The following is a 24,301-nucleotide window of genomic DNA, read 5'->3' as shown; positions in this document are numbered from 1 at the left end:
TCAGGCTCCATAGGCGTAATGTATCCAGCGATTTCTTCTCATTTCGCCCGCGCGGGAAAAGATCCGAATGTTGCGCTCTCTCTTGTCGAAAAAAAAATCCCGCTCGTACGGCTCCTCGACCTCGAGTCGTCGGCTGATTTTTCACCAAGGGAGTGTTTTAGTCGTGAATGTTTATATTTTAACAATATAACATTAAATCATGGCGTTTGTGTCAGTACCGAGACAAAAAAATGCAGGAACTCAATGCAATTTGCCGATATTGATAAAGAATGCTAAAGATAAGAGTTGTTATTGTGACTTGAAACCAGAAAATTATACAACTGAGCTAAATCCAATCCACTGATCTCCTAACTGTTTTCTTAACCGAGGCTACTGAGCGAAGTATTTGGCTGCTTAAATAGCTCCGATATCATTGGCTAGCTTCCACTACACGCGCTTCCGGGAAAAACCGGAAAGAAGAGTAAATAGGATTTTCGTTCACGTGGCGGCCGCAGATCGTCGCATATAATTGGGAAGCCGGAGGCGCGGGAGAAAACGCTGGAGTATAAAAATGAATTGCCTGAGTAACTTATATTGAGCTAACATATTATTCACTCATGACAATATTAAAGAAGATACGAGCGAATAAGTTTCCGATAGGGAGGGCTGATGGATAGGCCTACTTTGTTTATAAAAATTTGATGAACTCTCAAAGCCAAGGTTATTTTGCTTGGCTATCTCTTGTTTGCGGGCTTTGTTTTTACCCTTAATCTGGTGGCAGTCGGTAGGGAGCTATTTATATTCGTTAACTGGATTAAGGCCATCCAGGGGAGTGCGACTGAACGGAAAAAGAGAGTAAACCCCGGAGATAGTCTCCGGGGTTTACTCTCTTTTTCCGTTTCATTAACTAGCGAAACAAGCTTCTTGAATAATTAAGTCGCGCTTTCCCGATAACTCTTAATTATAATGTTTTCTCTTTCTTTGTCTGTTTCTAGGCTCAGACTCCGCTCTTGGCTGGTGGGACAGACAGATACGTGAGTAATCTCCATTTTTATTCGTGCCTTTTTCCGTTGGTAATACGCCACCATGGAGCGATATTTGAGGAGACCTACCTAATTGAATATAAGGCGCTTTAAAGCCTTATATTCAATGTCACAACTACTCCGTGGAAAATGGCATTGAATAAAGTTTCGGATTAAGGATTAGCGCCAAGAATTAAGATATCTGTAGAGATTATGGCTTTTTAGTCATCCGAATTTTAGCGTTCATGCGACGCGCTAGCTCTAGCTCTACTTTTTTTAGCCAAGTCCTCGTTAAGTTTCTCTAACGCACTTTTTCCATTCTCCGTTTTCTCGCTTGAGAGTGAAAAGAGTTGGGGGTTCAATTTCTTTTCTGGCAAATGGGTTTTTGACCCTTAAAAAGGGGTTTCTTAGGACCATTCGAGATCAAACGATTTTTAGCACTCCTCCTCCCACTATTCTCGTCCTCGTCTTTAGGCCTGTAGAAAGGTCGGGGCTATTGCTCGGAACCAAATGAGCTTTTTCAAATGGGCTTTTGTCTTTTTCTCGAGATTGCTAAAACGGTTAAAGGGAGGGTGAAGTAGAAAATCAAGTGATTTTTTATCGGTTCTTCTACCAATTTTAAGACCAGTCTGCATAGTGAAACATTCAGGAAATACTTCCGAATGATTTTAAAATTCAAATTAGGTTCAGATTTTAAGGATAATTTTAAACAAGGACTGCCGACCAATCGCGTAACGCCCTGCCTTTTTGTTAACAAAATTCTCGTGGCACGTTCCGTGATGAATGAAATGTATCACGCGATTTGATAAAATTAGGCGCGTAACGTGACAATCGTGGCGCGAGGCATGGAGCCGCTTGGAGCGTGCCACGAGAATTTTGTTGACAAAAAGGCAGGGCGTTACGCGATTGGTCGCCAGTTCTTGTTTAAAATTATCCTTAAAATCTGAACCTAATTTGAATTTTAAAATCATTCGGAGTCTGTATTTCCTGAATGTTTCACTATGCAGACTGGTCTTAAAATTGGTAGAAGAACCGATAAAAAATAACTTGATTTTCTACTTCACCCTCCCTTTAAAGGGAGACCGAAATTCGGTCACCGTCGGACGCTAATAAATTAAGTTTCAAGCCTATAATTAGCTCCCCCGGGAGAGTGTGTCTGAAATGAGGCTTAAGGTTTGGCCTTTGAAATAGTCCGATCGTTTAAAAATTAGATCGGAGATATGTTAGGCTAAAGGCAAAGTTTTCACTAAGGTTGTCAATATTTCAAATAACTGTAGTGGAATTTGTATTTTGAAAGTAAAGGCTCTTTCAGACGATCCAACTTTTTGACTCAGCTTGATGGGTCAACTCAAGTTGAATTAAGTAGTTAGATCGTGTGAATAGACGCTGGATGAGTTGAGTCACCAAAAAAGTTGGCTAGGAAAAATTGGATCAATGATCCAATTTTTGCTGACTCAACTTTTTAATTTCATTTCTCCAGCCAATCAAAATGAATTACAAAAAAGCCTTTTTCGTGAGTTATTTCGTAAGTGCCAAGGTAGGTGGCGCTTAAAAAGTTCCATTTGGCGGTAAAAGTTTAGTCGTGTGAAAAATAAGCATTTACTTCACTTTTCCCTTCAAAAGTTGGGCAAGTTGATACAACTTTTTGACCCATCGAGCTGAGTCAAAAAGTTGGATCGTCTGAAAGAGCCTTTAGACGAGACTTCCAATATCAATGAGAATGGAAGACTCGAGTTTAAATTCGTTTCTTATTCAAATCTCGGTTCTATTTCGCCATCCCTTGAAAGAGAGAGGTTAATGACTAAAGCCCTTTCCTCCTTCCTCCATTTCTCTCTAATCGCGGCGGTTCTTGGTTCTCAAATATATAATGGAGGAGGGGTGGGGGGTTGTGCCCCGAGTAGTAGCGAATGAGATTGTTAAAGCTGGACCACATTTAATATCGAGTGATAAATTAGGCTGCTTGATTCTTTTTTTAGAAAGAGACATTTGAATGGCGGCGACCCTTATTACCTTAATCGACACTTTTTTGCCTGACATTTTTAAGTCGATGATGAGCCAACATTTTAAAGACAATCGAATCAATACGTAACTTAAACTAAGACGCGTTTTGCTATCTAAATATTGTACGATTAACTTCTGCTAATACCGGTGTAGTAAAAGATAATTTCGTTCCCGCCATCCATTTCATTATCAAGGCAAATAAAACTTTGTACCTGAAATCGTTCCTTTTTTATCTATTTGACGCCCAAAAACTCGAGTACTTTACCCGTAAAAAAACACGCGGTTAAATTTCTATTCCAAGAGAAAGAAGCCCCGTTTTTTATTAGGTGTTAAGAAAAGACCTTTCGAAATATGTAAACTGCCCGCATTATGTTCGAAATCTTGAGTCAGTGTTACGAAGCCCGCTACCCGGATAATCTCCGTCGAAAGGATTAAACCTTGTTCTAACCATAAATCTGGCGCTAAGCCGTTAAAGGCGTCGGTCATGCGTCGCTGGTTTAGTCTTTTTCAAATTTTGGACAATAGTAACTCCCAGTCGAGACCGAATTTGCATCGATTAAGTTCTTTACCGGCATCTCTGGTAAGCGTTGCTTATCCTATTAGTTAGCTACTTAAGAAAATGAAGGTAACGAAATCGAACTAGAACAGCTTTTCATTTCATACCGATTTCGTAACTCTGTTCTTACGTAACCTTCGCTATCAGTTGCCTAAGAAAATGTCAACTATATGTTGGTTACATTTTAGTAGCTAAACGATCCCGAGAACGACTTCTTTTTACGCTACCTACGTGTTATAAGAAAAATTTCCGTAACTAAATTTACCATTTCAAACTCCCGAAATTTCTCTACGTACTAGTCGGTCCGAAATTGTCAAAATTGCGAGTATCCGACGCCTCGGGCACCGCGGATTTCGGGGTAAAAAGCACCAGCCAGACGCTGGATGGAGGTTTAGATTTGTCAAGGAAAAAAATGATAAATTACCTTTTTCGAGGATTTGATGTAAAATTTCCCGCTTCCCTATATCATATTTCAACCCTTATATTTAAAATGTAAAGTAAAAAGTCCTTGTCATTCAAGTTTTTCTATTTCCATAATCTCCGCTGTTACCGTATACATTGTGATAAAAAGGTTTATGTCGAAAAACGATTAGCTTGACTCTTGAGCGTACAGGATTCAGCGCCGTCCGAATTACCCTGTATAGTTCAAATTAATTTTGGAAAATACCTCAATTTTAGTTTTTGTACCTTTTTATGTTATATAATTTTTATATATTAATTAATAAAAAAATATGAAATTAGATGTTAATTTTAGGTAAGCCTTCTTCTAACCATGATAAATTTTGATGTCATTTACAGACAAATGGTGACGATGAATGGGAGTACGAGGAAATCACGTTGGAAAGGGTGCGCTGATTTTGGCCCTCGGCTATTATCCGTCACAATATTAACCATTTCTTGGTTGCAATATTTCAGGGAGGCGCTGGTCTGGGTTTTAGCATCGCTGGCGGTACGGATAATCCTCACATTGGGGATGATCCCAGTATTTACATCACTAAGCTCATTCCTGGAGGAGCTGCCTCAGCCGATGGTCGGCTCCAGTAAGTAACCATTATCATATCTAAAAAAATACCAGAGGGAGAGAGAAGATATTGAATAAATGGTTCTTTGGATTTTCCAGAGTAAATGACATCATCTTAAAAGTGAACGATGTCGATTTGGTTGATGTTCCTCACTCGGCCGCTGTTGAAGGACTCAAGAGGGCCGGAAATACCGTACATTTGGTAAGATATGTAAATACAAAATCAACCAGATTCTTCTTTTAACCAATTTCGTCATTCGACTCGAGTTGTGTTAGCTCGGATTGTAACATTTGATTTGTTCTTGTAGCTGGTTAAACGGAGGCGGTCTCGACATTCCCACGTATTAGAACTAGAGTTGATCAAGGGAAACAAGGGCCTCGGTTTCAGCATAGCAGGTGGGATCGGCAACCAACACGTTCCCGGCGATAACGGCATCTACGTTACCAAAATTATGGAAGGCGGAGCCGCTCACTTAGATGGCCAATTAGAAGTTGGCGACAAACTATTAGCCGTGAGCGCCATTTCGCCTCAATGTCTAATTTAGACCTTAACGATTCTTAGATGATAACCGGACTCGGGTTTTATCATTTTCAGGTCGGCGAAAAGAATTTGGAGAACGTGACGCACGAGGAGGCCGTCGGGACGCTGAAAGCTACCACCGATCACGTTATACTAACTGTGGCCAAAAGCAGACCAACGTCGAATTCAGTCTACTTGAATCACGCCTTACCACCCGCGCACAAGGCCCCTTCCGAAAACGCCGGTAATTATTAATATGCGGACATAACCTAACCTCCAAGCTCAACCTAGGGGTAGACGCTCTGGATCTCTGTGTACACCTGAGTTCAGCTTTGACAGTGCATTGAGTTCAAAGCCTTCGGAACTCGCAGTTCGGCTTTGACAGTGCATTGAGTTCAAAGCCTTCGGAACTCGCAGTTCGGCTTTGACAGTGCATTGAGTTCAAAGCCTTCGGAACTCGCAGTTCGGCTTTGAGAGTGCATTGAGTTCAAAGCCTTCGGAACTCGCAGTTCGGCTTTGAGAGTGCATTGAGTTCAAAGCCTTCGGAACTCGCAGTTCGGCTTTGAGAGTGCATTGAGTTCGAAGCCTTCGGAACTCGCAGTTCGGCTTTGAGAGTGCATTGAGTTCAAAGCCTTCGGAACTCGCAGTTCAGCTTTGACAGTGCATTGAGTTCAAAGCCTTCGGAACTCGCAGTTCGGCTTTGAGAGTGCATTGAGTTCAAAGCCTTCGGAACTCGCAGTTCGGCTTTGAGAGTGCATTGAGTTCAAAGCCTTCGGAACTCGCAGTTCGGCTTTGAGAGTGCATTGAGTTCAAAGCCTTCGGAACTCGCAGTTCGGCTTTGAGAGTGCATTGAGTTCAAAGCCTTCGGAACTCGCAGTTCGGCTTTGAGAGTGCATTGAGTTCAAAGCCTTCGGAACTCGCAGTTCGGCTTTGAGAGTGCATTGAGTTCAAAGCCTTCGGAACTCGCAGTTCGGCTTTGAGAGTGCATTGAGTTCAAAGCCTTCGGAACTCGCAGTTCGGCTTTGAGAGTGCATTGAGTTTAAAGCCTTCGTAACTCGCAGTTCGGCTTTGAGAGTGCATTGAGTTCAAAGCCTTCGGAACTCGCAGTTCGGCTTTGAGAGTGCATTGAGTTTAAAGCCTTCGTAACTCGCAGTTCGGCTTTGAGAGTGCATTGAGTTCAAAGCCTTCGTAACTCGCAGTTCAGCTTTGACAGTGCATTGAGTTCAAAGCCTTCGGAACTCGCAGTTCGGCTTTGACAGTGCATTGAGTTCAAAGCCTTCGTAACTCGCAGTTCGGCTTTGACAGTGCATTGAGTTCAAAGCCTTCGTAACTCGCAGTTCGGCTTTGAGAGTGCATTGAGTTCAAAGCCTTCGTAACTCGCAGTTCGGCTTTGACAGTGCATTGAGTTCAAAGCCTTCGTAACTCGCAGTTCGGCTTTGACAGTGCATTGAGTTCAAAGCCTTCGTAACTCGCAGTTCGGCTTTGACAGTGCATTGAGTTCAAAGCCTTCGTAACTCGCAGTTCGGCTTTGACAGTGCATTGAGTTCAAAGCCTTCGTAACTCGCAGTTCGGCTTTGACAGTGCATTGAGTTCAAAGCCTTCGTAACTCGCAGTTCGGCTTTGAGAGTGCATTGAGTTCAAAGCCTTCGGAACTCGCAGTTCGGCTTTGAGAGTGCATTGAGTTCAAAGCCTTCGGAACTCGCAGTTCGGCTTTGAGAGTGCATTGAGTTTAAAGCCTTCGGAACTCTCAGTTCGGCTTTGAGAGTGCATTGAGTTTAAAGCCTTCGGAACTCGCAGTTCGGCTTTGAGAGTGCATTGAGTTTAAAGCCTTCGGAACTCGCAGTTCGGCTTTGAGAGTGCATTGAGTTTAAAGCCTTCGTAACTCGCAGTTCAGCTTTGACAGTGCATTGAGTTCAAAGCCTTCGGAACTCGCAGTTCGGCTTTGAGAGTGCATTGAGTTTAAAGCCTTCGGAACTCGCAGTTCGGCTTTGAGAGTGCATTGAGTACAAAGCCTTCGTAACTCGCAGTTCGGCTTTGACAGTGCATTGAGTTCAAAGCCTTCGTAACTCGCAGTTCGGCTTTGACAGTGCATTGAGTTCAAAGCCTTCGGAACTCGCAGTTCGGCTTTGACAGTGCATTGAGTTCAAAGCCTTCGTAACTCGCAGTTCGGCTGACAGTGCATTGAGTTCAAAGCCTTCGTAACTCGCAGTTCGGCTTTGAGAGTGCATTGAGTTCAAAGCCTTCGGAACTCGCAGTTCGGCTTTGAGAGTGCATTGAGTTCAAAGCCTTCGGAACTCGCAGTTCGGCTTTGAGAGTGCATTGAGTTTAAAGCCTTCGGAACTCGCAGTTCGGCTTTGAGAGTGCATTGAGTTTAAAGCCTTCGGAACTCGCAGTTCGGCTTTGAGAGTGCATTGAGTTTAAAGCCTTCGGAACTCGCAGTTCGGCTTTGAGAGTGCATTGAGTTTAAAGCCTTCGGAACTCGCAGTTCGGCTTTGAGAGTGCATTGAGTTCAAAGCCTTCGTAACTCGCAGTTCGGCTTTGACAGTGCATTGAGTTCAAAGCCTTCGTAACTCGCAGTTCGGCTTTGACAGTGCATTGAGTTCAAAGCCTTCGTAACTCGCAGTTCGGCTTTGACAGTGCATTGAGTTCAAAGCCTTCGTAACTCGCAGTTCGGCTTTGACAGTGCATTGAGTTCAAAGCCTTCGGAACTCGCAGTTCGGCTTTGACAGTGCATTGAGTTCAAAGCCTTCGTAACTCGCAGTTCGGCTTTGACAGTGCATTGAGTTCAAAGCCTTCGTAACTCGCAGTTCGGCTTTGACAGTGCATTGAGTTCAAAGCCTTCGGAACTCGCAGTTCGGCTTTGAGAGTGCATTGAGTTCAAAGCCTTCGGAACTCGCAGTTCGGCTTTGAGAGTGCATTGAGTTTAAAGCCTTCGGAACTCGCAGTTCGGCTTTGAGAGTGCATTGAGTTTAAAGCCTTCGGAACTCGCAGTTCGGCTTTGAGAGTGCATTGAGTTTAAAGCCTTCGGAACTCGCAGTTCGGCTTTGAGAGTGCATTGAGTTCGAAGCCTTCGGAACTCGCAGTTCGGCTTTGAGAGTGCATTGAGTTTAAAGCCTTCGGAACTCGCAGTTCGGCTTTGAGAGTGCATTGAGTTCGAAGCCTTCGGAACTCGCAGTTCGGCTTTGACAGTGCATTGAGTTCAAGACACATTGTACACCTGAGTTCTCAAGTGTCTACCCCCTCGTATCCAAACTCAACCTAGTTATAAAAATGAGACCGGCCGACGTTCATCTGTCTGTTAGTAACTCTTAAAGAGCGGCGTTTCATTTGCGAAATTATAAAGCCTTAAACGGTTCTGGGAGGAAATAGTTTACAGTTGTACCGAAACATTTAACAAAATATCGCACGAATTATATCTCGATAAAATAATAATTTTCGACGCGTCACGTGACGCGGGTGCTGGTGAATCCCTACAATATATTTCGGTGAAATTGGTTTCAATTCACTAAACTCAACTAGGCCTATATCTAGACCCGAATTTCGCAGCTGGCTTTGGTGAAACGGTACCTGTAAAGTACGCTACGTAAGCGAAATATCGCTGTGAAATAATTTCATTTGGTATCAAGGTTGACAATCCTAGAAAGATTCTTCGATATTCCCGGACCGAACTAATGAAGAATTTTAGCTTAATTATCCGCGAAACCTTATTAATTTCCAGAATATTCAGTTTTCGAGATAACTATTATAACTATTCTAATAATCATTATTGTATTTTGCAGTCAACATTTCATCGACGGATTACCACGTTGACACACCTTCTTCCAAAGTTTCCAGCGACGAAGACGTCACGGGGTATAAACACCTTTCTAATTAATTAATTAATTAATCAATTTGGGGGAAAGAATTGTGTTTCTGGCATGACTAGACGGTGATTGGGATACCATTCTTAATAACAGAGGCTCCGCTGATAGTACTAGTAACTACCTTGATAGTAATGTTTAAAGGGACTGTAAAGAAGGCATGGGCGGGTGGGTAAAAATTATTTGAAATACGTCACAGACATCACGTGATGCCAAGATACAAAGACTCCTCATGGAGTGGAACTGGACATCTAGTCCTTGTTTTTCGCGAGATTGCAGCGCCAATTCCATGAAGTGATGGTTTTCGAAATAAAACGAACTAAGCTTCTTTGAACCACGCCTCTCCTTGGTCACGTGCCTCTGACGTATTTCAAATAATTTTTACCCACCCGCCGATGCCTTCTTTGCAGTCCCTTTAAAATACGCGATGACCACACCGAGTTCAGGAGGAGGCGCCTCGTTTTCGAGTCTTTCGAAGCACCTTCCCTAGTTACCTTTATCTTATCAAGGAATATTTGTATTTCGTCAATGCTTATCTTCATTCATCAAATATTGAATGAATTTTTGTTATTATCAAAGAAGGGGGGGGGGGGGCGTTTCCGTTCAACTTGCGAAAAACTTAATACCTAATAATTTTGAAAGTGGCCTTAAGTCTTAAGTTTCGTTCGGTTTACGCGCAATCGTTTCGTTAATATATCATCGACAATTATGCCAACCGTCTCTTTTGAAAGGTTAGAATAATTTTAAGATATCCAATTTAATTTAAGTAAAAGGCCCTAGAGAAAATGCCCCTTAACTTCAAGCTTCAATTTTACTTATTTTAAAGGGAGGGTGAAGTAGAAAATCAAGTGATTTTTTATCGATTCTTCTACTAAATATAAGACTAGTCTACATAGTGAAACATTCAGGAAATACCAGCTCCGAATGATTTTAAAATTCAAATTAGGTTCAGATTTTAAGGATAATTTTAAAGAAGGACCTCCGACCAATCGCGTAACGCCCTGCCTTTTTGTTAACAAAATTCTCGTGGCACGTTCCGTGTTGAATGAAATTTATCACGAGATTTGATAAAATTAGGCGCGCGACGTGACAATCGTGGCGCGAGACACGGAGCGTGCCACGAGAATTTTGTTAACAAAAAGGCAGGGCGTTACGCTATTGGTCGGAGGTCCTTATTTAAAATTATCCTTAAAATCTGAACCTAATTTGAATTTTAAAATCATTCGGAGCTGGTATTTCCTGAATGTTTCACTATGCAGACTGGTCTTATAATTAGTAGAAGAATCGATAAAAAATCACTTGATTTTCTACTTCACCCTCCCTTTAAAGTGTAAGAATGGTTTTTATTAGAGTTTTGGATAAAGCCAGAATATGAGGAATGATTAGTTTGACATTTGTCCCGAGTCTCAACACGTGGCTTTTGTTAGTTGAACTCGAAAACTGACTCGAAGTCTCTTTACAACTTTTGGTTCGTGTTCGAACCTTAAGCTTAAATGTGGTGACGTTTTTTTTTCATTTCCAAACGTCTTTCTAATTATTATTTTCATTTTCGTATCGTTTATTTTATTTTGAACTCTGCACTGTAAGTTTAGCCAATGGGATTTTTTTTTTTTTTTCCCCGTTATTGTCAGGGAGTCATAGTTCTCTAGGAGTGGTATTTAGTGCAATAACTGCTAGTAGAATGGCTTCGGGTGGTGGTGGTGGTGGTAATCTAATCTCTATATTTTCCATTCCCTTTCTTTCCTCTGTCCTTGTTTTTGCGGCGCATTTTCGGTAATTGCGCAGCCTATGTCGTAGGGAGCCGAGAAAAATTGTCATCAATAAAGGTCCAACTGGTCTCGGGTTCAACATAGTCGGTGGTGAGGACGACGAGGGCATTTTCATCTCATTTATTCTGGCTGGAGGCCCCGCTGATATTAGCGGAGAACTTAGAAGAGGAGATCAAATTCTCAACGTAAGTCTCCCCCCCCCTCCCCCCTCAACCTTCTTCATTTTTCCGCGCGTCTTAAGCCTAATTTGAATCTCGATAGGTGAATAACGTTTTTGCTTAGATTTTGTCACTTGATTGAGCCAGTTAATCGCTCTAATGTTATCAGAAGTGAGATGAGACTAGAAGTGAAGGGTTCTAGCATTGGTAATAGATCCTGGCATTAGTGAAAAAATTTGAGGATTTTATGCCGCTTACCACGCGCCTACACTACTGAGAAAAAAATTGGCCGAGTTCCAAAAAAATTTCCTACCCCCTTCCCCTCAACCTAAAGCGGCGAAACACGGACGCGGGTGCTTGAATCTAGTTCGGCCGTCTACCACCGCGAGCGTCTCACGTTTTGGAGGGGAAATTCTGAAACCGCCACTAGAGGGCCAACCGTTGGGTGTGTTATCAAGAATATTCACTTTCGCCTAGTGAATTAAGAATTTGGTTAACTCAGTACTTCTAGTCTCATCTCACATCTGATGTTATTGTATAAATATTTAAAGGCTAAAGACTCCTATTCCTTAAATTTCCAATTCAAATCTACTCTTAATGTTGAGAAATTCCTAAAATTATCGGTTACCCTTTCATTTTTCGCCAGTGGTACGTTTGATTATAAGGAACTTAACCCTTCTCTTTTTGGGCGCAGGTGAACGGAGTTGACCTTCGACACGCGACGCACGAACAAGCAGCGGCGGCTTTAAAAGGCGCGGGCCAAACGGTCAGCATGATTGTGCAGTACAGACCCGAAGGTAAGCCAAATGTTTTTATGATATCTAAAATTTAGAGATGGCTGATACCAGGCTTAACCCGATACCGATCGATACCGGTACAAACATGAACCGATACCGATATTTACTCACTATGATCCAAAACCCGATACTTCAACCGATACCGTTATGGTATCGGTTCATCCCTAGAGTAGTAGGCGCGTACTAAGAAAGATTTTCGCTTATTAGTTGTTGAATAAACTGAATTCAGGTACTTTTTATATAAATGAGAACTCGTCACGATCGAAATTCATAGAAATGAGATATTATCACCATCATTACGTTACGAAAAGACCTAAAAATGTCATGTAGCGCCATATAACGCATTTTAAACGAGTATCGGTTTAGTATCGGTATCGAACTAACCGATCCGATACTATCGGGAAACCACGAGTATCGGTGCCGATACCGATATGGTATCGGTACCGGTTCATCCCTACTAAAATTATTTATATATTTTTACATTCTAATTTCGAAAGAGCCTATAAAATAACTTAATTAGTAAAAAGAAATTCGCGATGCACCACATCACATCCATCAATTCCGAACCCCACAGTTTTTAATTTGTAGCTCACATCCAATAGTAGACCAATGTCGAACTGTATTAACCCAAAGATACAAGACTTGCATTTTATTAGCCCCGCGGCAGGTTTTTTTTTTGGGGGGGGAAGGGGGAGAGAACTTAGCCGCCGCCCGCTATAGAGTAGTGTCGGTAGAGAGGGGAGTAGACGTGTATCCCTCCCTCTAGGCGCGCTTTTGTAAGAGGTGATACTGTACGCGCCTGGTAGGGGGGGATGACACTGAGCTAAGAGATAGAAGGGTATGACGTTTGCATACGTAGAACTGACATTACTCTATAGTGGTTTAATTAGCTATTGATGATAACTCGCGGATTCATCTGTTTCTGATCGCAAAGTAATAACTTGTAAGAGAGGCGCGGCGTTTAAGTATACAACCCTGGGCTTCTTATCTTTTAGTTTAATAAATCGGCAACGCGTTCGCCTCGAAAGATATTGAAGGGAAGCGGCGTTGCTTAGGGCCGGGGGGGGGGGGTTGGCATCCAAAGAAAGGCTATATGAATTTCTGGGCTTCTTTTCGTTTACCCCGGAGCTTTGAGTCGTAAAAACTCCTTTTTTATTAAGTTTCGATCGCGGTTGCTTCTCTTATTGGTAGCAATGCTACCACCAGCTCCCGAAAATTCCGCCTCTCTCCGGTAGACCAAAAATAGACTTTTCGCGCCTGTACGATTGTTGCTCAGTCTGACTCCGGCGTAGTGCGGCAAGGAGGAAAGCCTAACTTTCGGGGGCATTGAATCCCGGAGAAACTGTAATAAAGTATAGTTCCGGTTTTGCCTAGTTCGCTCTTTTTTTTTCGCGGTTCATTTCCCGAATAATTAAGAGTAAATTAGGCTTAACTGAAACAGGGTTCATACAAACCTGGAAAACCGGGAAAACCTGGAAAAATCAGGGAAATAAATAGTTGACAAAAACCTCGTGGAAAACTCGGGGAAATTTGTTTTCCAAAAGTTGTATGAACCCTGTGAAACTAGCTTTAGAGAACCAATTAGGCTTAAATGGAACCTGTTGGGGAGTAGAATCCATACGCGAACCTTAAAATATATCGTGTCGTTAAGAGCCCCCCAATAACTCTGAATTAATATTCAACAATCTCCAATCGAAAAATAGTTGCCTATAGAAGGTATAGGCACTAGGCAGTTTCCTATGGCGGCGCCTGTAGAAATGTTTCACCCGCCTTACACCGGTGTAGCGCGTAAGGGATGAAAGCCTAACCTTCAGGGGCAAAACCCTATAATAGCCGTAGTGGCTTTGCGTAAGCGAAAGGCCTAAAATAGTTGCGAAACAATTTAATTTCCGGGAAAAGTATATAAATTAAGATAAATATGATAAACTTTACGACGGTTCGTTGCCTTTAGATTACTCGATAGAGGTTGTTTTTTCTCTCTACTTGGTTTCGGGTTCTAGCTGCTAGATAGATGAAACGTAAAAAATAAGGGAGGGTACTTATTGCTAAGCGTAGAGAAACGAGCGAGAAAAAAAAACGGTACCCGAGTAGGTTATCGGGAGAATTGACCACGTTCACCAACTTGTAGTTCTAGAAATTGAGAGAGAGCTTAGAAAGATATAACTTCTATACTAGATTGGTTCATCAGAGTTTACACTCTGTTGTACTTTGGCTGGCGGAAGTAAATTATCTGGAAGTTTCTGATATTCTAAAATTTTGCTTTAGGTTTGTCCTCCGTAGTTATCCGCTGCTATTCGTTAATAGCTTGAAATGATTGGAGTGACAACCTGTTTTAATGACTAAGCTTACGGATACTAAATAGGAACTTGTATCCCTTTATTGACGTCGTGAGCTTACTAAAGAACTCTTCTCAATGTAGACCGCGTTCTCTGCGTAGAACTTTCTGTGTTTATAGCATTCGTATAGGGATCTGTGTCGGAGTTGAACTGATTAATATCTTTTGATTAGTTTACTTTTTTTGGAAGCGACCGTACTGATACATCAATATAATTCTACTTTCCGCCTTACTCGCTAGCCGACGCTGGCGTTTTTCGCTAGACGCCTAGACTCGGTATTGATCGGGGAGAACTCTCTCTCTCCTCTCCTCCGCCTCTGCCTCTAAAATCCTGATATTTTCTAGCGCTCCTTTCGGGAGCGCCAGCCAGCCTCTCTCTCTCTCCTTCTAGTTTTAGTCTCTCTAGCTTTTAGCCTTAGGTTTAGCCCAGGCTCGAAGCCAACCAAACCCAGTCTCCTTCAATAATAAGTAGTAGTCCTAGATTACGGACGGTTACGCTACGCGCCTGTCCCTTAAAAAAGTCCACCCTGTTTCGATTAAGTACTTGTTAATTTGAACGAACCAAACGTTAGTCATAGTCGTCGGTGACGCTAAATTCCTGGAAAAATCTATCTTAGTCAACTCCCCTTTTTTTCGTCAGCGGTGTGGTGCTAACGTTTTACGTAATGTCGTGAGTGTTTCGGGAAAAGCCGCCTTTAGTTTAACGTAGGTTAGGTTATAATTCATTATTTTGCCGAGTCAATTGTCGCTTCAATTCGTCAGATGGTAAGATGTATTTGTATTTATCGCGGCGTCGATTTGTTAATCTTAAGGCGAACTACGCTGAGATTTTCGCCAGTGTTTGCTTCCCTTTTTCAACCCTTTTTTACTGGCGCTCGATTCTATTTCGGTCAGATTGTAGTCTTCTCCGTATATACTATTAGTAAAGTCGGAATTGGATAGTCTGCTTCTAAGCCTTAGTTTTCCGCGTGTCTTAAAAATTTCATGTTTTTGGCGGTTGAACTATTTATAGAATAAGTATTTTTTTTTCTCCTCGGTTTCGGGGGAGGAGAAAGATAGGGGTTAGATGCTCGTAAAATCAGCCTTTTCCGTCACTACCGTGCAGGCATGAGAGTTTTTCCCATCTTTCCGCGGAATTGAGGGTGTTTTTTCGCTCCTCCACCCTCTTTTTTTTATCCTTTAACCGTGAAAGGGGGCATTGCTTTCCTCTTCCCCCCCCCTGGGTACGAAAATGCTTTAATAAAGTAAGCAAACGTCATCCATCGCAACTTTGATGATGGAAAAGTTAGTTTCCAAACCCGTCAGATTTTTTTTAAACTTTTATAAATGGTTCTCTCTCTCTCCCCCCCCCCCCGAACTGGGACTTTCAGTTTTGAACATGGCTTAACTGCCTTAACATTCATTAATGTTTTAATCATGTACTATTCTGGAATGACAACGTAAATATTTGTATTAGCTTTAAATTCTAAGCCAATTTTAATCCGAGTTAGTTATAAATTAAGTATAAATAAATAAATAAATTGTTGTGGTTATAGTGAAACCAGCCTTTAATAGGAAACGTAAACATTCCCCCCCCCCCCAAGTTCGTCATAATTTAGATTATGCTATAGTTATATATATACTATATATAATATAGTTTTTACGCCTATATCCGAATTTTTTTGTTTTTGTCCGATTTGGTGGTACCACAAAGATTAGGTTGACCCTCTGGCTGGCTGGCTGGCTGTTTGGAACGCGTAACAAATTAAAGGTGGCAATCGCGTGGTACTTTATAGTGACCTATCAGAGTCGAGCGTAACGTAAACGAACGGTTTATGAATAGACACGCGCGAATTTTTAAATTGTATTGTAAAAGGCTTAGTGTACGCGAAACGCCGTTTTAATCGGAAATTTCTTAAAAATAAATGGAATTATTTTATTTTTCAGAGTACAATCGTTTTGAAGCCAAAATCCATGACCTCAGAGAGCAGATGCTGAACACAACGGGAAGTCTGAAAACATCTCAGAAACGATCGCTATTTGTCAGGTATTTTCCAAGTTTATTGACTTATAATTTTGAATTTTATAATTATTTAGCGCCGACCTTATGGCTAACTGGATTTGTTTTTCTTGGTGTTTTAAGGGCGCTTTTTGACTATGACCCGTCAAAAGACAGCGGGCTTCCTAGCCGAGGGTTGCCTTTTAGATTTGGCGACGTGCTACACGTCATTAACGCCAGTGACGACGAATGGTGGCAAGCCAGAAAAATATTACCCGATGGCGAAGAGGAAGGAATGGGAATTATTCCCAGTAAAAGGAGGTTCGTTTAACCAAACTTAATTTAGTCGTAATTAAATTTATTTAAACTCGATCGTCTATTAACTCTTCTTCAGGGTTGAGAGGAAAGAAAGGGCTAGACTAAAATCAGTCAAATTCCAAGGAAAAAGTAGTCTAGGAGATAGCAGAGTAAGTTTCGCCATTCAATTACTTAATCAGGGTTCATACAAACCTGGAAAAAATCCGGGAAATAAATAGTTGACAAAAACTTCAGGGAAAACTCAGGGAAATTTAGGATTTTTAGTAAAATTCAGGGAAGTTTGCGTCAAACAGGCGCCGAGTAAAAATGTTCGTAAACAAACATACCCCCCTCCCTAGGATTAACATTACACTAAACTTTGGAGGCTCATAACTCTGGTTATATTAGAGATACGGGGATGTCATTTGAGTATGTTATAGTCCAATTTGTCCCCCATCCAACCATACTAAAAACGTAGGGCTACGACAAACAGGGGCCGAGTAATTAAGCAAAACGTAAACATACCCCCCTCCATAGGATTAACATTACACTAAACATTGGAGGCTCATAACTCTGTTTCTCCTAGAGATACGGGGGTGTCCTTTGAGTATGTTATAGTCCAATTTGACCCTCATCCAACCATACTAAAAACTTAGGGCTATGACAAACAGGGGCCGAGTAATTAAGCAAAACGTAAACATACCCCCCTCCATAGGATTAACATTACACTAAACTTTGGAGGCTCATAACTGTGTTTCTACTAGAGATACGGGGGTGTCCTTTGAGTATGTTATAGTCCAATTTGACCCTCATCCAACCATACTAAAAACTTAGGGCTATGACAAACAGGGGCCGAGTAATTAAGCAAAACGTAAACATACCCCCCTCCATAGGATTAACATTACACTAAACTTTGGAGGCTCATAACTGTGTTTCTACTAGAGATACGGGGGTGTCCTTTGAGTATGTTATAGTCCAATTTGACCCTCATCCAACCATACTAAAAACTTAGGGCTATGACAAACAGGGGCCGAGTAATTAAGCAAAACGTAAACAAACAACCCCCTCCATAGGATTAACATTACACTAAACTTTGGAGGCTCATAACTGTGGTTATATTAGAGATACGGGGATGTCTTTTGAGTACGTTATAGTCCTATTTTCCCCCCACGCCTCCTTCGTTAACATTTGCTTCATATAGGGGAAAAACCTGTAAAACTCAGCCAAATTTGTTTTAAAAAAGGTGTATGAACCCTGTCCCTGTTAATTGTTCGTAAGCGCGTATCTAATATTTTAGCGTAAATATTCGTTTTTCAGAATACATTAGATAGGAAGAAAAAGAATTTCTCATTCTCTAGAAAGTTCCCCTTCATGAAGAGTAAAGATAACAGTACCGAAGATGGAAGCGATGTTGAAAGTATGATTATTTTACCTTTGCTATAGCTAAGCACGCTTTTGGGGGGTTCCCTTCGCAATTAGGCTTAGCGCCTCTCATTTTGATAAAGTAAAAGACAAAATTTTTTTAAATTATTCTTATGTCTTGACAATAAAGGAGATGGTTCTCCGACTAAAGGTAATTTTTCTCTCCTTTTAAACAATCCACCTTATTCCCTTTCGCCACCGGAAGTTAGGCTTAGCTCGGGATTCATGGGGGTGAGTAACGGGAAGAAATTGGTCTGTCGTCCGCTACAGTACATATTTTTGGCTTATGTAGCAGACGACAGACGAATTTCTTCCCGTTACTCACCCCCATGAATCCCGAGCTAAGCGAAAAGGAAGTTAGGCTTAGCTCGGGATTCATGGGGGTGAGTAACGGGAAGAAATTGGTCTGTCGTCCGCTACAGTACATATTTTTGGCTTATGTAGCAGACGACAGACGAATTTCTTCCCGTTACTCACCCCCCATGAAACCCGAGCTAAGCCTAACTTCCGGCGAAAGGGAATAAAGTGGATTACCAATAGAATGTTTCAGTTTATTCGAGTATTTGAACAAATTGAAATTACAAATTGCCGCCAATGTTTTTAATTCTTTGGCTTTCAACTTTTGCAGACCCGGCCAACACGTCGAACGCTAGTGACACGGAAGTTGGCAGTACACGTCAGTCTAAAACATTCTTTTATAGTGTTTTTTTTTTCTTAGTAGGCCTATAATAATAAGGCCTATAATGTTTTAGGAGGTCCGGACGAACCTGTTCTTTCTTACGAGGCTGTAACTCAGCAGGAAAGTATGTACTTTCGTTTCGTTTCGTTTCATCTAGTTGCTAAGCCTAATTAATAACTTGTTCCCCTAATCGTTTTTCAACAGTAAGCTACACTAGGCCTGTAATAATATTGGGTCCGTTAAAGGATCGAATTAATGACGATCTTATATCCGAATACCCAGAAAAGTTTGGGAGTTGCGTGCCTCGTAAGTTCAATTTCCTATTAATCTTATTTGTAATTCATTGTCTTAATTATTTATTGGTAAGTCTAACTAAAGTTAGTTACGATAGGCTTAATGAGATTTGGAAATCTTTAATGAAATTGACGGAAATACGCGCCAAGGCTTTGTTAAGTTTTCAATGTCAATCAATTGTAGGCTTAAGGAAATGCGCCAAGGCTTAGAGAATATTGTCAGAATATTGTGTTTTGTCAGTTGAGCAAAGTAGGCTTAACGAAAAACTCCGAGGCTTTGTTAAGTTTTCAATGTCAATCAATTGTAGGCTTAAAGAAATGCGCCAAGGCTTAGAGAATATTGTCAGAATATTGTGTTTTGTCAGTTGAGCAAAGTAGGCTTAACGAAAAACGCCGAGGCTTTGTTAAGTTTTCAATGCCAATTGTAGGCTTAAGGAAATGCGCCAAGGCTTAGAGAATATTGTCAGAATATGTTTTTTGTCAGTTGAGCAAAGTAGGCTTAACGAAAAACGCCGAGGCTGTGTTAAGTTTTCAATGTCAATTGTAGGCTTAAGGAAATGAGCCAAGGCTTAGAGAATATTGTCAATGTGTTTTGTCAGTTGACCAAAGTAGGCTTAACGAAAAACGCCGAGGCTTAGCAAATTTGTCAACGCCGCGTTTTCTTTCTTAAAATGGTTTGAGTGGTGATTAATAGAGAATTTGATGGTGGCCTAACTGTCGTTTTCAGACACAACGAGGTCAAAAAGAGATTACGAGGTTGATGCTCGTGATTATCATTTTGTGGCTTCTCGCGAACAGATGGAAAGGGACATACAAAATCATCTCTTCATTGAAGCGGGACAATATAACGAAAACCTTTACGGCACTAGTGTCGCTTCTGTCAGAGAAGTCGCTGTAAAAGTAACCCACTATATTGCTTCATTCTAATCTGATACCACCCACAACCACCACGATGACTAATAAGAGCCTTTGTTGAAATTTATAATACTTTTCTCAAAGGGAAAGCATTGCATTTTAGATGTTAGTGGAAACGCTATTAAGAGGCTTCAAGTAGCGGGACTTCAGCCCATTGCCATATTTATAAAACCCAAATCTGTCGAATCTATCATGTTAGTAGACCATGAGTCTTCTTATCGCTCCTAATTAATAATAATTATTATTACCAATGTATACAACGTTTCTTTTTCTTGGCTGTATTGTAGGGAAATGAACAAAAGAATAACTGAAGACCAAGCCAGAAAAACGTATGATAGGGCCATGAAAATGGAACAAGAATTTGCAGAATATTTCACAGGTAATTGCCGAAAAAGATAAATAAATGGCTTTGGCGACCGGGGGGGGGGGGTGAATTTGGGGCTTTAGCGTCAGGGTGTGAGATTTGGCGACGGGGGGGGGGGAATTTAGGGCTTTAGCGACAAAATGTGAGATTTGGCGACGGAGGGGGGAATTTAGGGCTTTAGCGACAAGATGTGAGATTTGGCGACGGGGGGGGGGGGGAGTTTAGGGCTTTAGCGACAAAATGTGAGATTTGGCGACGGGGGGGGGGAATTTAGGGCTTTAGCGACAGGGGGTGAGATTTGGCGACGGGGGGGGGAATTTAGGGCTTTAGCGACAAGATGTGAGATTTGGCGACGGCGGGGGGGAATTTAGGGCTTTAGCGACAAGATGTGAGATTTGGCGACGGGGGGGGGGAATTTAGGGCTTTAGCGACAAGATGTGAGATTTGGCGACGGAGGGGGGGAATTTAGGGCTTTAGCGACAAGATGTGAGATTTGGCGACGGAGGGGGGGAATTTAGGGCTTTAGCGACAGGGGGTGAGATTTGGCGACAGGGGGGGGGATTTAGGGCTTTAGCGACAAGATGTGAGATTTCGCGACCGGGGGGGGGGATTTAGGGCTTTAGCGACAAGATGTGAGATTTCGCGACGGAAGGGGGAATTTAGGGCTTTAGCGACAAGATGTGAGATTTGGCGACGGGGGGGGGGGAGTTTAGGGCTTTAGCGACAAGATGTGAGATTTGGCGACGGGGGGGGGGAATTTAGGGCTTTAGCGACAAGATGTGAGATTTGGCGACGGGGGGGGGGGAATTTAGGGCTTTAGCGACAAGATGTGAGATTTGGCGACGGAGGGGGGGGATTTAGGGCTTTAGCGACAAGATGTGAGATTTCGCGACCGGGGGGGGGGGATTTAGGGCTTTAGCGACAAGATGTGAGATTTCGCGACGGAAGGGGGAATTTAGGGCTTTAGCGACAAGATGTGAGATTTGGCGACGGGGGGGGGGAGTTTAGGGCTTTAGCGACAAGATGTGAGATTTGGCGACGGGGGGGGGAATTTAGGGCTTTAGCGACAAGATGTGAGATTTGGCGACGGGGGGGGGGAATTTAGGGCTTTAGCGACAAGATGTGAGATTTGGCGACGGAGGGGGGGAATTTAGGGCTTTAGCGACAGGGGGTGAGATTTGGCGACAGGGGGGGGGATTTAGGGCTTTAGCGACAAGATGTGAGATTTGGGGGGATTTAGGGCTTTAGCGACAAGATGTGAGATTTCGCGACGGGGGGGGGGGATTTGGCGACCGGGTACGAAACCTTTGCTGTGTCTCAATAAATAATAGGGTTGTAAATTTTCCGGGGAAAATTTTCCGCTAATCGGAAAAATATAAAACTAGCAGTTATGTGAGCTTTGAGTCAATTTATCTAACTTTTAAAGATTTAAAACATTCTCCAGTTATTTTGCCATCTTTAGTAGATTTATTAAAGTACCACCAAATATTAGTGGTTGATTTTCCCATAATTTGTGACTTTAAACAGGGTTAACAAACTTAATAACATTAACAACATAACACCTCGTTTCCCATACAATGACGCAGACGATCACTATCCTTTATGCCTGATAATTTTAGTTTCACTTGGGTCTCTTAACGGTTAGGTCTCGACTCTCTAACGCCTTCTACTGTCATAAGAGCAAACAGTAACCCTATGCATGCAAGCGATAGCAAATGAGTGAGCTTTTCCTATAGAGAATAGGGGTCACTAGACTCTGTGCCCTTGGACAATTTTTTACACCTCCGAATTCACCTAAAACAAGTTTTGAAAAGAAAGGCAATTGAAAAATTTTAAAGTTTTAACCTTTTAATTGAAAAACTGGTAGCGGAAAAATACGGAAAATTTTCCGGAAAAATATAGCTCGGTCATTTTCCGCGGAAAATTTTCCGACTTACAACCCTAATAAATAACGTGGCTTGATAAAAGTGGGAATGTACTTGTAACCCTTGGGCTGTATTTTTGTCCGATTACAGCTATTGTCCAGGGTGATACGCCGGAAGAAATCTATGCAAAGGTGAAAGAAGTTATTGAAGATCAAGCGGGCCCTACTATTTGGATAGCGGCAAAGGAGAAATTGTAAGTCTTAATTAAATTTTTGATATCATATTGCGCGATACGTCATTTGTGAGTGCCTATATATCTTAACCAAAAAAAAAAAAAAAAAAAACGCAAATGAACTTTTAGGGAATAATAAAGAAAAGGAGAGGAAAATTTCCAAATCATCTCATCTCATATATATTGTACAGAAATGAGAAACAAAGAAACACTGTTACATTTGCGATAATTTTTTATTTTCCATTTTCCATTTTCCCCCGAGTTTTTTTTTTTTTTTTTTTTTTTTCCTCCAAATTTGATAATCGGCAAGGGCAATGGCAAGAAAGGGCGGGAATTTGAATTTGGTTTTTTTTTAGGATTAACATTTGAAACAATTTTTAAACCTTTATTTTAATTTTTAAACACCCAAAGAATTTAATGAATTAAATTTAAAATAAAACGATTATAGCAGCGGCTTTGATAAAGAATATTCGGCTGTTATTAAAAACAAAATTAAATGAAATGACGCAAACGTAATACTGTTTTAAATAAAAAGGTAAAAATAATAAACGAAATGAAAGGAGAGGAAAAGGAAAACGAATAAAATTTGCATATTAAAATTAATACTTCGCGCGCTGTGTATGTAGGCCAAAATATTGTATACTACTCCTGTACATGAAAAAAAAACAAATGTGCTCGCGATGGGGATAAAACTATATTATCTAGTGCTCGGATGTTGTTTATGGTTTTTAATATTTTTCCCCCCACTTTTTAAAGAGAAAAATTATATCAAATACTAATCATTTTACGCTTAAGTTTCATGAAAAGAAATTCGTTAAGCCTATTTCCCCCCAAGAATGTTGAAATTTGAAATTTGAACATAAATTTAAAATTAAAACCGGGATCTCTATGGAATGGATATAATTATTTTTTTTTTTAATTATCGCCAGTAGATTTTAATGAAAAGCTTTAATTAATTAATTAAATTAACCTTTTGTCAGAATTCATTAAAAAAAAAGGCAAAATTGGGGGTAATTCTAATTTTTACTTTTACTTTAACTTTTAATTTCAATTTAAAAAAACAAACAAATGCTGATAAATTTACTACGACGACAAGTTTGATTGATTGATTGATTGGACTGTTGACAAACAAATCGATGTTCTTAACAAAGTGCGGATAAAAAAATTTAACGGTTAATTTAATTAGTTTTAAATTAATTAATTAACCTTTTGTCAGAATTCATTAAAAAAGGCAAAATTGGGTAATTTTTACTTTTACTTTTACTTTTAATTTCAATTAAAAAAAACATGAAAAGCTTTAATTAATTAATTAACCTTTTGTCAGAATTCATTAAAAAAGGCAAAATTGGGTAACTTTTACTTTTACTTTTAATTTCAATTAAAAAAAACAAATGCTGATAAATTTACTACGACAAGTTTGATTGATTGATTGATTGATTGGACTGTTGACAAACGGAGCGATGTTCTTAACAAAGTGCGGATAAAAAAATTTAACGGTTAATTTAATTAGTTTTAAATTAATTAATTAATTAAGCTTTGACCTGCTCCAATGAAAACAAAACAAAAACAAATTAATTTTTAAATTAATTTTCGGTTGAAAAATTAATTTTTAAGAATTTAGAAATTAGAATATGTATTGTCAATCCATTTCTCCCCCGTATATAATTTTAATGTTAAAAATTATTATGTACATTTGTTTATGTTCAACTTTATTTATAAACTGTTCTTTTAAAAAAAAAAAAATATGACAAAGGGTTAAGTTGGAGATTTTAGTTATTTTAATTAATTAATTAATTAATTAATTAAGATAAAACTGGTTGTTAGGTTATTTGAAAAAAAACGTTTTTATATTATGGAGGAATAGGAGTCAAGCTATAAATAAAGTCTATCTCTCTCTCTGATTCTTTGGAAAAGGGGAAAATGGGGAAAAGAATTCCAATTTTAAACAAAAAAATGATGGCCCCTCTCTTTGCAGTATTGTTAAAACAAAAAAAAACAACCTTTTACTACAGTGTCTTGCTCTAGATCTGAAAAAAAAAAAGAAAAAAAACTTTTGAAAGCCTAATAAATAATTTGCATCGAAAAACGAACGTTTCTAGCGAGGCATTTTCTTGTATATTGGATTTCGCATATAAAAAGTCTGTAATAAACCTAAGGTAAAATGATGATAAGTAATAAGCCTCGTGCCTTAACAAATAATACACGGATTCGCCTCAAACCAGAAGTGAGATGAGACCA

The 24,301-nt window shown here is 40.5% G+C and overlaps 1 protein-coding gene across 12 annotated transcripts in view; it reads left to right on the top strand.

Moving 5' to 3' along the window:
- Nucleotides 1-24,241, top strand: part of dlg1 (MAGUK family member discs large 1) — a 174,215-nt gene extending 149,974 nt beyond the window's left edge. For 7 of the 12 annotated variants that reach the window (XM_089844351.1, XM_089844353.1, XM_089844352.1 and 4 more), the window contains 22 exons: nt 975-1,013; nt 4,357-4,404; nt 4,474-4,598; nt 4,679-4,781; nt 4,888-5,091; nt 5,175-5,343; nt 8,879-8,951; nt 10,745-10,913; nt 11,581-11,683; nt 15,945-16,044; nt 16,141-16,317; nt 16,391-16,463; nt 17,611-17,712; nt 17,833-17,866; nt 18,344-18,391; nt 18,468-18,518; nt 18,599-18,700; nt 19,415-19,587; nt 19,687-19,796; nt 19,890-19,981; nt 21,982-22,084; nt 22,193-23,630. In XM_089844351.1, coding sequence (XP_089700477.1) covers nt 975-1,013; nt 4,357-4,404; nt 4,474-4,598; nt 4,679-4,781; nt 4,888-5,091; nt 5,175-5,343; nt 8,879-8,951; nt 10,745-10,913; nt 11,581-11,683; nt 15,945-16,044; nt 16,141-16,317; nt 16,391-16,463; nt 17,611-17,712; nt 17,833-17,866; nt 18,344-18,391; nt 18,468-18,518; nt 18,599-18,700; nt 19,415-19,587; nt 19,687-19,796; nt 19,890-19,981; nt 21,982-22,084; nt 22,193-22,199 — 2,205 coding nt within the window. In that variant the 3' untranslated portion in view covers nt 22,200-23,630. Of the gene's footprint in view, nt 1-974; nt 1,014-4,356; nt 4,405-4,473; nt 4,599-4,678; nt 4,782-4,887; nt 5,092-5,174; nt 5,344-8,878; nt 8,952-10,744; nt 10,914-11,580; nt 11,684-15,944; nt 16,045-16,140; nt 16,318-16,390; nt 16,464-17,610; nt 17,713-17,832; nt 17,867-18,343; nt 18,392-18,467; nt 18,519-18,598; nt 18,701-19,414; nt 19,588-19,686; nt 19,797-19,889; nt 19,982-21,981; nt 22,085-22,192 lie in introns of all 12 variants that reach the window. The other 5 variants (XM_089844350.1, XM_089844346.1, XM_089844348.1 and 2 more) reach the window with 4 other exon arrangements.
- Nucleotides 24,242-24,301: the final 60 nt, after the last annotated feature.

This window comes from Phalangium opilio, unplaced genomic scaffold (genome assembly GCF_054372755.1).
Source record: "Phalangium opilio isolate 3A_F unplaced genomic scaffold, DU_Popi_V2 ptg000075l_1, whole genome shotgun sequence".
In the NCBI taxonomy this organism is placed as follows: domain Eukaryota; kingdom Metazoa; phylum Arthropoda; class Arachnida; order Opiliones; family Phalangiidae; genus Phalangium; species Phalangium opilio.
This window is presented reverse-complemented; position numbering and strand designations above follow the sequence as displayed.